Source organism: Lissotriton vulgaris, chromosome 2_2 (genome assembly GCF_964263255.1).
Source record: "Lissotriton vulgaris chromosome 2_2, aLisVul1.2, whole genome shotgun sequence".
Classification (NCBI taxonomy): Eukaryota; Metazoa; Chordata; class Amphibia; order Caudata; family Salamandridae; genus Lissotriton; species Lissotriton vulgaris.
In genome coordinates, this window is record NC_141688.1 from 44,968,158 (window position 1) to 44,984,291 (window position 16,134).

A 16,134-nucleotide genomic window follows, 5' to 3' on the forward strand; every position below is an offset into this window, starting at 1 on the left:
GGTAAGAGCTGCTTCGTGCTACATTTAAGTCTGCTATGGATGGACTTCAGGGCAGGAGAGACCTACAATCCTGGATAACAGATATCTTTAGACTAAGCAGAGAGGTATTTAAATTCTTCCTAAGAGATAGCAAGTGCTGTTTTTCGCTGAGGTTCGATGGGAGGGCATTCCAGATCATTGTAGCCACAGCTCTGAAAGCCATTTCTCCAGCGCTGACTTTGATAGGTCTAGGGATCAGTCGTTTGTCGGTAATTGGGAGCGACACATCTGAGAGCTATGCGACAGCGTATAGTTTCGTGACATAAAAGGAGCAGCTTACTTGATAAGGATGCCACTCCCTTCAAAGCATTAAGCCACGGACATAACATAGTCAAACACACCTTTATTTGCACTCTCTGTAAGAAAGATAACCAATATTTTGAGATACAGATATAAACTCTATTTCCGTAGTCCAGTCGGGCTTTGTAAAACAGTGGGATGCTTCGCTGAGGAAAAAAGGATCCAAAAAACAGAAAAACACCTCTGCGACATCTCAGAAAGCTGGAGGCTATAAGACATCTTTTTAAAAGGTGGCCTGGCACTTATCAGAATCCATTGGTGATCATAAGCCCTTGCCGAAAGCACAATTTTGATTGGCTGAGGATGAGTAAAGCTTGCAAGACCATATGGTTAATGTTGTGGAACAGAACAGAAAGAAGCTATACAGATTTCAGTTTTCCTTCCAATAGGATGTGCATAATCTCCCCCTGTTTCTCATGTGCTGCAAACATATTACTTGAAAGTGCCCAACCATGGCACAGTATAGGCAAACTGGCAGTTTATCAACAATCTATGGCATTTAGGGTGACCCTTTAGCTTTCTTACCTCACGCAGCTCCTTAGCCACCTCCTTCAGCTCCTGCAGGATGCCCTCCAGCTGCCCAATGACCATCTTCATCTGGGTTCTAATGCGCTCTCGCTCGTCAATGCCGCCGCGTGGGCTCCCACTGTTACGCTCCCCATCCTGCGAGCTCCTGCTGGACATCCTTCACCAGGCTGGGGCGCTGGGCAAAGCTCCACAGGCTGTTCCCATCTCCGTCAGCCAGTGTGTGCCTCCACGGAGCCCCTCTCAGCTGGGGAGGGCTCCACATCTTAACGTCTTCGCGCCCGCCCTCCCCTCCTCTGTGCCTGAACTCCCCAGGCCCTCACAGGATCATATCCAGAAGTGGAAAGAAATCGAGCAATGGTAGCATAGGGAGGTGGAAAGCCAGCTGTGTCAGTGGAGAGGGTAATGCTTCTCATTCGGTGAGAATGGCAGAAGCACTACACTGCTTCTGCAATATGACGCGGTTGTGACACCCTAAAACAATACTCCTTTCAGATGAAGAATTGGTTTGCGAGATCCATGACGTGGATCAAAGGATGTCTGAAGTGCCGGAAATGTCGAGTGTTTGTGGGCAACATCTTTCTGTAGAAGGCTGGAAGCACCGCCACTGATAGTTGCTCAAGGCCCATTCTCCCTGAGACCATAATAGCAGTCCCCAGTTTCGGATACTTAGAGGATTGTGTTATCTAGGGTGTAGTAGCTGTGGTCTCCAGGCTTCTAGTGACTGAGATCACCTCAAGACCCTGCAAATGGCTTCTGGTGTCCAGATGGAACAGTGACACGTCTGGGTGTGAAAGCCTTGATTAGATGGTAGTTCTGATGTCTGGGAGTCTGTCGATTGCCAAAGATCGATTCCGCCTCTCCGTGTTCCTAGATCAAAAGAGATGAAAAGTCGTTTTAGTGATGATCCTGTTTTACCCAAAGCCAGAAATACAGTGAGAGCCAATACAATACATTCTTTACAAATGTAGAATGATAAACAGAAGAGGGCAATTGATCTTTCTAGGCAGCAGTAGGGACTCCCACAAGTGGTGCAGTTGGTCCAAACCAATAGAGATTATGTTCTCAAAGCACGAACTAATCTACAACACTATTGTGTTACTTATCCTGTTGTCATGCAGCCACCTCCATGATTCAAGATACATTTCTACAAACATCTTTCTCCTCAATCTCTGGGAATGGTCGGGTTTAAGTGCACAATAGGCTCTTGCCAACAAGACTCTAACATAGGGCACAAGTCCTAAAAAAAGAAGTGGGGGACTAACCTAGTTAGGCAGTATACAAGTGACATCATGGCGCGCAATATCACAGCGCACAACATCACAGCGCATAGTGTTGCTTGTTGAAGATGGAAAGCAGACAACATGCAAGCTCTGCTGAAAGTGTCCCGGTATTTAGATATTAAACCGGAATGAGTTCAGCACATTATTCGGTGGGGCTCAAATGCTTGGCAGGGTGGGCGGTGTACACCCTGGGAAAATAGTGGGTCGACACCGTCCACACACGTGTACCTTCGACTCGAGTCCTGCTCTAAGACCAGATAACCCCTGGCTCAGCTATGAAAGACTGCTGTGAAGGAATGCCTTTCCATTTGACATAGTTTCTCTTCTCACTCATATATCAGAGGGAGATGATTGGTTAGCAGAATTCAGAATGCAGGGAATGGAATCTATGACTTGGTAAAGCCTACTCTAATTGATTATTGGATATCTCTGCTGCATTATTGTCTGTTCTTTTCCATGATCAACTGCAACAAGACTACATGCCATAACATTGGATTTGGACTAGAATCCCAGGTTTCGCACTGTCTTCAGTGGATCGTCAACTCATAGGGTCATGTATGGACTCTCAGACATGCAGACGCAGCTTCTAGAATCTTGTGTCTCAGAAAACGATCATGTAACCCCTAATGTGCACCACTGCCCGGACATCCAGTCCACAAAAGAATAAGCATAAGCAAGGACCCATATTTCTAGAGAACAATTTAAACATTGTTATTTCCTAGGTGCCCCTTACCCCACATCACAAGTACTACCCTTTGTTACAATAAGCAGAGTGAGGAATTTCACCCTACAAGGAGAAAAACTGTGGCGCTCGTAAACCACTGGGCTGAAAGCTGAATGAATCCATTTAAAATACCACAAGCATCCCAAATCCTGCCATTCTTTGTAGGCCTCCCTGCTGGCCTGAGTGTTCGGACTCATTCTACCTATCAACTCCCCAAGAGACCATTTCAGGAATAGCACTAGTTACAATGCATGCATTTTCCACACAAGCCATTACAACACCAGTTGTTACAACGACTTGCTGTAGGAGGGTGGGGGGGGGCACTGAGGTTTGGAATAGTATCATTTACTATTTCAACTCCAGTGTATGCAACAGTAGGGTAGGTGTTGGATTGAAAATCCAACAAATCAAACACCTTCTGCCCTCTACAACAAGTCATTGCAACGACTTGCATTGTAACGGCATGCAATGTAACAAAGCATCGTTGTAATGACTTGGGTTGTAATGGCATGCAATGTATCACATTAATTTTAAATGATGTATCCCCCATTTCAGGGCTGCTGTAGTACTCTAAATATCTCCTTTATCATATCATATTATATCATATCACATCATATCATATATATCTTATCATATCATGTCATATATCATATCATATAACATCACATCATATTATATCATACGATATCATATCTTATCATGCATGTTGGACTTGACCCTTTCTGCAGGGTCATCCCTGAACTTTTTGCCGTCCTCCTGTATTTTTTCTGACCTGTTGATGGCTGTTTTATGACTCGGGCACTTTACCACAGCTGATCAGTGCTAAAGTGCATATGCTCTCCCTATTGTAAATTGATGTATGGATTAGTGACTCCCTTGTGGATAATGTATTTTTTATCTTGACACTCGCTCAGCCATTTTGTACTCTGTGGAAAAGTATGTCTGTTATCTTGCCATTCAATCTGCCGTTTTGCGCTTCACCCTTCATTACTGACCTTCTCTCTGTATCACAAATGCTCTGGGGCTTCACTCTTGACTTGCCTCATTCCTGCAAAGACATACACACCCTGTTCGTGCTCTGGCCTTACCACAAACTGACCAACACATGCTCAACCAGTCGACAGGGAGTTTCCCAAATGCTTATCGTCTGTACCTTGTGCACTATACCTTACAGGGGCCTAACAAGTACCATCTGCGTACTTATCAGATTGACCTTTATCTGTTGTTTAAACATGCTTTTCACCTATGCCCTGCAGGGGCCCAACAGTGACCATCTGCTAACTTATCAGATTGACCTATAATTATGGTGTTCATTGTTTTACTGTACACGTCTCCCTTTGGATAATTATGGTGTACATCGTTTACTGTACACATCCCCCCTTTTGAATAATCATGGTGTTGTTTCTTTACTGTACACGTGGGGGTGGGGATGAATGGTATATAAGACGTGGAACCAAAGTGCTTGGCAGACTGCCTCCTCAGACAGCTATAGGTGTCTGTTGTTGATGCTTTCTCTCTCATGAGATTGTAATAAATATCCTTTCTCTCCGTGCTCCAGTGTTGGTCTCAGTTTGTATTTCAGACCCGTGGACTATAGGGTGACCCTGCACCTTTGGGTGGTCCCCCAAAAGACCCCCAAATCCACACCATGATTAGCTAGTTTGGTTTACTTGTCAGACACTAGTGCAGTGCACCGCATGTGCCCAGGGCTTGTAAATAAAATGCTGCTGGTGGGCTTGCAGCACTGGATGTGCCACCCACAGAAGCTGCCTGTAAAGTGTGTCTCAGGTCTGCCATTGCAGAGACTGTGTGCAGTCCTAGAGAATCTAACAATGCATATCTTATATCATGTCATATCATATCATGCATTTCATATATCATAAATATCATATATCACATAACTTATCATGTCATATATATCACATAGCTTATCATGTCATGTCATTTCAGATCAGTCTCTTGGCTGGGAGCAGGCAGGAGCCTCACACCTGATGCAAATGCAGCAGAGCGGAAACAAAGGCTAACACTTTGTTAGCACTTTACACATACTTAAGAGAGGCAGATTTTTACTTTGTTCAGTCCATTTTTAAGAGATATGCATGCACTGTAAGAATGTCAGATGTGTTGGTCTTTCCCAGTATTTACACAAATTAAATGTAATGTAAATAGAGCTTACTAGCCCTTAGGAGGTGTTGAAATATTTCAAGTACCAATAATTTTTTTGTATAGCCCTATGCAGAGTGTCAGAGCACTTTACATCAACATGTGTATATTATATGTACAATACATTATATACGTTTGTAAATTTGTGTACTGGATGTGTTCCATAAAACTGGGGGACTGCAAAGTGTAGAAGTCACATATCTTATCATACATATCATACATATCATATATCATATCACATCACAGCATATATCATATAATATCTTATCATATCACCATGCATATCTTATATCAGGTCATATCGTATATCATAAATAGCATATATTCTATAACTTATCATGTCATATCATTTCACATCATAACCAATGCAGAAGCTGTTATTGAGCCTGAAACGGGATCCAAGCGGGCCCCAGTGAAAACTGCTGAATTTGTCCTGATGTAATTAGCCGATGACACATACAGAAAAGCCCACGCATTGCCTGCTTTCCATTCATGGTGAAGGGGTTTTCTTATTTTCAGTTCCAGCTGGTCCCAAAACAAAGGCCTGATGTAAAGGGCTGTCAACTCTACTTTTGTTCCAGTGTCATCCTTGCTGTGAGGCTGCGAGCTATCTAGAGCCTAATACCTAGATGCCAATGCAATGTAAGGAAACAAAAGCACACAGCGTATCGCTTCAGAAGTACCTAAGAGAAACTATGATTTGGAGGCAGCTTTTTCTCTTTGTTCAACTCTTGTATATGAAATATGCATGCATTGTAAGAATGGCAGATGTATCTGTCTGTATGCGTAATTATACAAAGAATTATTTAAATTCCAATAATGTTTTTTTATTTAATTCTTTTAGAGTGCTACACGTCCTAATGTAGGGTGTCAGAGCACTTAATGTCACACGCACAAATCTTACAGAGACAATAAATCATTCAAGTATTTAAATCAATGTGCAAGAAATGTAGCATAAGACAATGGGGGCTACATGGTGTAGGAGTCACATATCATCCTTACTGTTAGTCATTATATGTAAGAGTGCATGGTCGGGAGAACAGAGAGTCAGGATTTGAAACATAAGACAGTATTTAGGGTTGTCTGCACTAATAAGACATTATTACTACCCAAGGGAACCCTTTTCAGCAAACATAATATAACGATATATTGAGGGAGAAAAGAATGCTTTGCAGTTTGCATGCAGCTTGTTGATATTGGGTCATAGCCCATTGTGCTAGAGTAGAAATATTTAAACTAATAAGCTACAAGTAAAACAAGAATTTACAATGCAACGGTTTCGCCTTTGTAAAAGTTTGAGCTATTGGCATTGTAAATGACAAATTTTGTATTCATGTGTTGGTTTTGAAAGCAGATAAATAAATGGCATTGTCATTTACAATGCCAATAGCTTAATCTCTCGCAAATGTGAGACCTTTTGCATTTGCACACACACACAGAGCCACACACAGACAGAGCCACACACACAGACAAAGCCACACACACAGACAGAGCCACACACACAGACTGAGCCACACACACAGACAGAGCCACACACACAGACAGAGCAACACACACAGACAGAGCAACACACACCGACAGAGCAACGAATTATGCGACAGGGGAGCAACGAATTATGTTTAAAAGTTGAATGAATTATGAGGCAAGATAATATGAAACATAATGCAGTCCATATTTTGATAGTATTTCATTATTTGGTCATTTGTGCACATGGTAATGATGTCTGGGCAAAGATTATGTGGCAAATCCTTAATTAAGAGAAAAAACGGCAGCCAAATAATTTCAATGGCACTGAAGATAGTAGACGTACCAATGAAGGAAACGCAGCTCTTTACACCCACTTCAGCAGCGTATCAAGTGACATCCCACAACATTTCTTTTCCCACCAGCAAGATTCTCATATGAATAAAAATTAAAGGCACCTTTATTGTTCAATCACCTTCGGACGCCAGCACGGTTATTTGGCGGTGCTACAGCACCCCCTTCAAACCTACTTCCAGCGCCTATGTTACATATTAGAGATCAGTATACAAAGGTAGTTGGGTTCTGACTTTTCAGAGGGAGGAAGGTGTTATCCTCACTTCCTGCCAGAAGAGCTCCACAGGTGGCTTATTGGTCAACCTCTTTCTCAGGAGCAGCCATACTAGCAAACTTTTCATGCCAGGAGCCTGCGCTCCTGGGGACAGGGTGGGGCGCGCCGGGGGAAGGGAATGTGCTCTCTGCACGTGCATGTGAGTGTCCTTTCATAGCGCACCGATTCTAATCTCTCACGACACTCAGGGTGATTGAGTAATGTGTTTAGGATCACACATTCCTATTGCGGTCAGCAGAGCTGCTGGAATGATCCTAGGGTGTCCTTCCCTATTCGACTGTGAATTAGTCTGTACTTCCAAATGCCCACCTAAATACCAGATATTTAGATCTTCTCTGCTCTAAATCGAGTGGTTTCTGGGTGTTTACTGTTATTCAGGCGACATTCTTTATTCATTTGGTCCTACATTGAGTTTGTAGTGCGGTGCTTGGCAGAAATCACGTAAATAATTCATGAAGCGCCAAGGTACCGCCCTGTTGCAACTCTAGTGTCTTAACACGGCGCGCTGTGGGTGTGATCTGCACGCATCGAGTCTCAGAAAAATTGAGTTCTTTGGGCAAGGCTGTGTGCCTGGCAGGGCGGGACAGGGTGGCGAGAGGATATGAAATAACCAAATTCTTCCATGGACGCTCTCCCATCATGTCGCTGATTGTCAGGTCGATCTGCAAGTGGACCATTTAAAATTGGATTCAAAGGTGCAGATGGGTGATCTGTGGTCGATTCAGCACAAGACGGGAGTCTGAGCATCCAAAGAGTCACCAAGGCAGTTGTTTTGCCCGTGTTATTTGGTTGCAGTTTGGTGTTTTCATGTACCCGGTACAATGTCGCTCGTTTGTCCTAATGCGCCTTTACGGGGCAGTGTCGACACCCCATAACCCTGCCCTGAACTCTGTAGAGAAACTACTTGTATCTGGAACTTGGCGAGAGTGAGGCTAGAAAGTCAGGATGTCTTCGCTTCTGTTGCTAATGAAACAGGGGGGATGTTAGCTACCCCAGTAAGGAAATTGCTAATGCTCGTTTGTCTATTAGTACTGCATAATGCATTCTATTAGTACTGCATAATGCATTCATAGGAGAGCCCCTTGTGCGCCATGAGCCTGTAATATGCAGCGGAATTGTATTTGCATAGGTTGTTTTGAAAAAGCAACACTCAGTTCACAATACCGGGCTCAGTTACTTGCCTTTCCTCTCCGAAATGAAGGTTTCTTTCTATTTTCAGTACCGTAGTTCTCCGTCTAACTTGAACCGGAAGTGCGTGCTGTGTTATAAGCTGCAAAGTGATCTGCGAGAGGGGGGGGAGTGGGAACAAGGACAAGGATAGCGGGAGGGGGGACGGACAGCGGGAAGGTGGTCAGGATACAGCCAGCGGGACAAGGACAAGGTTAACAATAAAGACAAACATCGGTGGAAAAAAAAAACGCCCACCGCCGCAATGGCGTTCACAAAGGGGCGAAGAGCAAAAAAATCGCCGGAACGCCCACGAATCTGCTCTGGTAATGACGGACAGATCTATCTTCCAATGGCTAGCCTCCATTTATGGAGCTAGCCAATGGAAGAGCAGGCGGGACAAAGGCGAAACCAAAAAAGGAACTCTTTCCCAAAAGTGGTAACCCATTTAACTTGCTACATACATGTTAGAAATGGGATTTCTGGTTGACAGGGCATGCGCCTAAACCAGGCAGAAACCACCATTCTAGTCATATCATAACTATTTGGAGTTACACATCAAAGATAACCCCTGCTCACCTCCTTGATAGCTTGGTAGCTTGGCAGAGCAGTCAGGCTTATCTCAGAGGCAACGTGTAAAGTGTTTGCGCACCACACACACACACACACTTACACAGCAGCTACACACTACGCACACCACCAAAGAAACTTCACACAAGGTTATATCAAAAATAGCCTTTCTATTGTTCATAAAACACATTAGAACCTAATCACATAGGCATGCGTTGTAAAGGCACCTGCATTGTAAAGGATGCGTTGTAAAAGTACTGCGTGGTAATAGTTGCGTTGTAAAGGATGTTTCCCATCACATATATACGCCATGCCACCTGTTATGTTATGTTATGTTATAACAATTTATAGTGCGCACAGCGACTCCAGCGAAGGAGCATCCCGGCGCAGAGACACGAAGCAGTCATAACACAACATGGAGATAATACTACAGAAAGTACTAAAACAGGGAAGCTAAAATAGGAAGGTTTTTATGGCTCTACGAAACGACAGCAAGTCCTCTATCAGCCGAATTTCAACTGGGAGGGTGTTCCAGATTGACGCGGCTCTCACCTTGAAAGAACGGCCCCCCATCCTGCTGAGCCTAAATCTGGGGACAACAGCAAGGGCCTGACCTTGAGATCGAAGATTACGGGTAGGGACATAGAAAGAGATGGAGTTAGCCAGGATCTCAGGACCTATGCCTCTAAGGATTTTGAAGGTCAGACACAAGACCTTGAAGAGAATACGCTTCCTAACCGGGAGCCAGTGCAGGGAGCGGATGACATGAGACACCGGGCAGAACTTAGGAAGTCCAACGATGGCTCTCGCCGCGGCGTTCTGTACCCGCTGCAGACTGGTTAGCTCAGCCTGGTTAGCCCCCGCCAGCAAAGAGCTGGCGTAGTCCAGACGAGAGATGATGGTTGCCTGGACCACAAGCTGTCTGGTAGGGGCGTCGAAGAACTTGAGCACCGGCCTTAACCCTCTTAGGAGACCGAAGCAACAGGCTGCGATTTTTTTGGTGTGCCCTATAAATGTAAGACCAGCGTCTAACCAGACCCCGAGGTTCTTCACCTCCGACACAGGGGTCGGAGTGGGGCCCAACTCCGAAGGCCACCACTGATCGCCCCAGAGCTCCACTCCCTTCCCGACAACCATAACCTCTGTTTTTGTGGCATTGAGCTGGAGACAATTACCTGTCAACCAGCTGGCCACCGCCTTCAGTCCGGACTGAAACCTGGGAGCATCCTGTTCCGCATCCCCGCTGAGAGTAACCGCCAGCTGTGTGTCGTCGGCATATGAGACCATGGTTAGGCCCCACTGCCTTGCGACATCAGCCAGCGGTCTCACGTAGAGGTTGAACAGCGTGGGACTCAGCGAGGATCCCTGCGGAACCCCCATGGCCAGAGGCTGGAACCCGGACTTGAAGGGAGGGATGGCAACACAGAAGGAGCGGTTGTCTAGGAAGGAGCGGAACCATTGCAACGCCTGGCCACCGATCCCAATCTCCTCGAGCCGCCTAAGGAGGATGCTGTGCGATACAGTATCGAATGCGGCGCTGAGATCTAACAAGATCAGCGCCGCCGTCTGACCAGCATCCAACCTTGCACGGAGATGTTCCACCATCACCAGAAGGGCAGTCTCCGTGCTGTGGCCAATTCTGTGTGGGATCGAGGGCATTGGACCGGGCTAAGTGTTCAGACAGGGCCAGATTGACATGGGCCTCTGTCATCTTAGCTGGCCAGGGCAGCAGCGAGATGGGACGGTAACTCTCCGGTTTAGACGGGTCAAGAGATGGTTTTTTAATGATCGGAGACACCACCGCCTGCTTCCAGCTGATGGGGACAACCCCAGTCTCTAGGGAGAGATTGACAAGAGAGCGTATAGCCACGCGCCCCACAAAGGTCTGGTCTCGGAAGAGGGCAGGCCTCACTGGATCGGATGGGGACCCAGATTTAACTTGCGCAGCAAGTTTGTCAAACCCTTCCAAGGTAAGGAGGGGAAATGAGAGCAGAGCGGGTTGGTGAGATGTCTCCTTAGGGCTACCCAACGCTATACTAGTGTTCGGGAAAGTCCGATATATGGACTGGACTTTTCCCAAGAAATAGGGAGCGAGGGATTCACAGTGTGTGACAGAGCTCTCAGCCGTAGAGATAGACCGCTTAGACATAAGATCTTTCACCGCCTTGAAGATGGCCTTCGACGGGTTAGTGCTGTTCCGGAATTCCTCGGCATAAAATGCCGCTCGGGCACGACAGATGGCCCGGTGATAGAGCTTGACGGACGCGACATATGTAGCTTTTAACTCAGCCCCATATGTCTTCCGCCAGGCCCTCTCCGCCCGCCTACAGGCTCCCTTCAAAGCGCGCAAAGCGTCGTCATACCAGGGGCTTGACACTCGAGGGTTGATCTTTGTTGTTACAACGGGTATCAAAACATCCAGAGCCCTAGTGAGCCAAGAGCAGAAGAGATCATAGCCCTCCTCTACGTTATTAAATGGGCCCAGAGGTTCCACTGACAAAAGATGGTAAAAGTCATCCAGCCTGAGTTTACTCCAGGGTCTCCTGGGTACCCGCTTGGCTGAAGAAGTGGAAATGTTGGTAGTCATAGGGCAATAGACGGATACCATAGAATGGTCAGACCACTCTACAGGAGCCACCGACGTGACTTTAGCCTCGGTCAAGTTGGTAAAAAAAGGGTCAAGAATATGTCCCCCGGAATGAGTAGGCTGGGAGACCAGCTGAAAAAGTTGAAAGGCCTCTAAGTCCATAAGAATACTACGTGCTGTCAGACAGGATGGAGCATCGAAGTGCAAATTTAAATCGCCCAGAATGGAAAAATTAGCACAGTCAGTGACCAAGGTGGCGACAGTGTCCGGGAAAGCATTCCTGAACGCCACATCACTGCCCGGCGGACGATATACCACCATCCCAGAGAGTGTAAATTCTGGGCTGACAGAGACTTTAAACGAGGCGCTTTCACAGCCAGCGATCTTAAGAATGGTCCACACACAGGAAAAACTAGATCTCACTATCAGGGCTATACCCCCACCTCTAGATAGCCTATTCGCAATATACATAGAGTAGCCAGGAGGGCAAACAAGATTAGGAATGGCAGTGTCGGCTTCCTGTAGCCATGTTTCGGTTAAGGCTAAAATATCCGGGGCTTCATTTTCAATCAGGTCGTACACATTTTGTTGATGTTTAAGGATCGACCTGACATTAAGATTCAGAATCCGCAATGAGGGCGGTAGCCCCCTGTTGTGCCGAACGGCAGAGGGACGAAGCCGGGAAAGAAGTTGTGGAGGGTCAAGCACCAAACCATTACAGGGACAGCGGTAGGATGAACGGGCTGAAGAGTGCAATGACCGCTCACCTTGCCGATGGAGTATAAGCGCTCCCTGGAATATGTTAGCACGGCACAGTGCTGGGTGGACGGAAGCAGGCTGGGCTAGAGCCCGCCACGTCCCGCGCGTCCTTAGCGCGGACGGGCGCAGACGGGCAGGACTCTGGCACGACTCCGGCGCGAGTCAGGCGCTACTGCTGCGCGTCACCGCTGCGCGGGAGAAGTGAGCATTAAGTAGATGCTCAGCTGGTCTCCTCTCTGAGCACTAGAGCGCTCAGGCAAGTATCAGGGTGAAGGAACAGCAGCCCCAAGATGGCGGCCAAGCGCCTCGAGTGGGCAATAAAGAGCCGAAAAACTCCGCTCTGCACACAGTGGGGGCACAATTTAAATGCAAGTATGTGGTCAGGCAATGTACAGCATAAAAACAGGGGCCAAAAAATCAATATTAACAAAAATCGAAAAAACTGGATTTTTTTAAAATTACATAGGCGCTACACGCCTAGATCACACTGCAGATATCTTAATGCTAATGTTAAATACCGCGCGTTGTCAGCATGGGTACAACTATCATAAGGTCGAGCTGCTCGTAAATGCTCGCCTTAAGTAGGTGCTCAGCTGGTCTCCTCTCTGAGCACTAGAGCGCTCAGGCAAGTATCAGGGTGAAGGAACAGCAGCCCCAAGATGGCGGCCAAGCGCCTCGAGTGGGCAATAAAGAGCCGAAAAAGTCCGCTCTGCACACAGTGGGGGCACAATTTAAATGCAAGTATGTGGTCAGGCAATGTACAGCATAAAAACAGGGGCCAAAAAATCAATATTAACAAAAATCGAAAACCTGGCACTTGGTATGACTCTACAGGCATTATATACACTGCAGGGACAATCGGGCCACTGTCATAACATCATAATACACAGTTAGTGAAGGCAACCAGTAACTACTGGTAAGAGGGCATGGGGCATGAACATCATAGCATTACGTAGAATAGCATGTACTGCATACATCATAATCACATCAGCCCTACCTTAGGCCTAAACCTTATCAGCAGCAGTATACCATATCATTCTCACTGGACACATGGGTACTCAGCATAGAACATTAGACCTTAGCATCAGGTGCACCAAAGTAACACCTGCCACAGTGTACATCGCATTAGCCCTTCTCAGGCATAAACATAATTGCTCATAGGCGACAATCTCTCTGGGAGCCCACTGGCCCCCAATCGGCAGTACCATCGCCTCTGTGCTCACCACCTGGACTGTGCTGTGATTTCTGTGGAGGGCCCTTCCTCCAGCAAGGCTCGGGGTCCTCCGTTGAGGTTTGCCCAGAGACTCCAAGACCCCCCAATAAGGCCTTTACCCACAAAAGTAGGGCTTCAGGATCTCCCAGACCGCCGATGCCAGACTCCCGGAATGAAGACACCGGTGCCTCATCCACCGTGCGGGCAGCGTGCTGAACACCTCGCCCACAAGCAGGCAACAGGCTGACTCCCAGTGACGGGCACGTCCTGCCCTCCGCGTCTGCTTCCACTACATAGGTCCCGTCCACAGTAAGGGTGAGCCTCCAACTGATTTCCGGCCCGCTAGTAATTATGGAGGTCTCCATCTGCTATTTGGTAACGGTGCGGCTTCTCGCTCTGCGCCTGCGGGGCAATCCTGCCACACGAGCCCCTGTCAGGGACAAACCGCCAGAGCACAGCAATCCTTGCCAGCCCTCCACAAGGGCAGAACTGGGCAGAGGTAGGCCAGCATGCATGGCCTCCCAACCGGGGGCAGCCCCTCCAAACCCTCAGGAAGAAACTGGGTTACACAGCGGTTCCTCCTGGCCGTTTAGCATCCCACCGGACACAAGTCCCAAGTAAGCACACAGCTCTTATACATGGGGTCACAACCCTAATATTTATATCCCATAATGTCTTTGTTCTGCCCTGGCACAGGGCACTGGACCTAGTCTAAACCTGTCCTGGGGGGGCACACAACAAGTGCCAAACAGTCCCTATTGTTAGTGTAGGTTCTGGCCCCAGACACACCACAGGGGGAGGAGCCAGCATTGTGTAAAGCAGGCATAGTTCTATTCAGGGTCAGGTGCTACTCCTCCCACTACTCCAAATTCAGATCGGCCCATTCAGCATAGCGCTTACTCACCCAGCCCCTCTGGAGTCACTGAACCTCCACAACCTCTGTCATCCAGAGCCAGTAATGTAATTCACAACAAGCAGGCACAGAGACACATAGCACAAAGAAATGCCCACTTCTAAAAGTGGCATTTCTAAAATAGTGATAATAAATCTGCGAACACCATTACGCTGCATTTATTACTACTATTCCAAACATACCAAACTTGATCACGCTACTCTTCTCATGCCAGGAATTACCACTTAAACACATATCAGGGAATCCCCAATGCATTCCTATGAGAGGGCAGCCTTACAGTAGTGAGAAACCAAATAGGCTGTTTGTCACTACCAGCACATGCCACACAGTTAAGGCACATGTCCTAACTTTTACCTGCACTGCACCTTGCCCATAGGGCCAGCAGGGGTCTACCTTAGGGGTGACTGATATGTAGTAAAAGGGGAGTCACAGACGTGGCAACCACTTTTTGTGTCAAGCCAAAGAGGCAGTAAACTGAGCGCGCAGGCCCTGCAATGGCAGAGTCCTGAGACCTGTCTGAAAGGCTACTTTGGTGGGTGGCACAAGCAGCTCTGTAAGTCCACCAGCAGCATTTGATTTACTGGCCCTACGCATATGAGATACCACTTTACAAGGGACTTATAGGTAAATTAAATATGCCAAACAGGTGCAGACCAATCTAACCCAGTTTACCATAGAGAGCACATTCAGACCTTAAACCACGAACACCAGGTCAAAAAAACGAACTAGGAGGAAGGCAAAAAGTTCTGGGATGACCCTACAAAAAGGGCAAAGTCAAACAACAAACTATATATCTGTGACCTGCTTGTTAAACAATGTGCACTGCCTCAGGCATATTAACCCTCTATACTTCTTTATGAGTCACAACTGTGACTAGACAAAACACAAATCTGCCAGTAAGTCCATTAACCACCAGTGTTATCTTACCATTATTATTAATATTTCCTGAAACGTGCTGGACACACAAACATCTCTGCAGCATGTGCCTTGAGACTGTAAAATATTTTACAATACAGCTGCTTTGTGACCAATTAAGTAAGCCAGGACATATTTACTGTCAAGTTTATCCTTGTTCCCAATTTCTTTGTGGCAGAAGTTTAAAAAAATACATGTATTATTTGACTGATAGACTCCACTTATCATTAGTGTTCAGACACATCATCCCTGATTTCCCCCACTGTAGCAAGAAATACTCACATTCCCTGGACATATTTTAGAGGTCACCAGTGGTAGCAGTTGGTAACAAAGGTTTCAGTGTTGGTACCTCCAGCCTTGTGATGTTTAACTCGAAGCTGCAAGGCACATACAAAAACAGAAAAATAAACAATGCTTTAGAACAGATCTATGGCTTTTTTATTTCCCATCCTATAGCCCTATCCATTAGATGGTAGAAGAGTCCACAGGTGCACCAAGTGTCATTGTGATTGAAGAATAGAAGGCAGAGCGGGGGTGAGGACGGGTGGGGATCTGGTTCCAGAAAAATGTTGGCAAGATAGCATGCACCGAGGTCAAATTGGGAGCTCTTGAGCAGTTAATCCACCAGCCTATGTGAGTGCAGTGGAAAGATTGGAAGCCATAAAGTTGTTAACGTCATTGAAGTATAGCTATCCCAGGACTGCCGCCTAGCTAAAAACCCTCTGTGATTGTTGGCATGAAAGGTCTATTTCTTATTGGTCCTAGTCTACCAGAAATAAGAGCGACCCTTTCTAGTAGCGACAATGCCGTTGACACTTGACAGTGCCAAAGCAGGTAGTGCCTTTCAGAAAAAGCCCCTGTGGAGGAAAAAACCCAGTGGGCAA

General features: G+C 46.6%; 1 protein-coding gene across 2 annotated transcripts in view; it reads right to left on the reverse strand.

Moving 5' to 3' along the window:
- INSYN1 (inhibitory synaptic factor 1) overlaps positions 1 to 16,134 on the reverse strand; it is a 325,708-nt gene that overhangs the window by 172,149 nt on the left and 137,425 nt on the right. Inside the window, exons 1-2 of one of the 2 annotated variants that reach the window (XM_086959266.1) lie at positions 15,533 to 15,627; positions 865 to 1,734 (exon numbers count right to left, since the gene is read on the reverse strand). In XM_086959266.1, the coding sequence (XP_086815392.1) occupies positions 865 to 1,023 (159 nt within the window). In that variant the 5' untranslated portion in view covers positions 1,024 to 1,734; positions 15,533 to 15,627. Of the gene's footprint in view, positions 1 to 864; positions 1,735 to 15,532; positions 15,628 to 16,134 lie in introns of those variants that run through there. The other variant, XM_086959265.1, reaches the window with a different exon arrangement.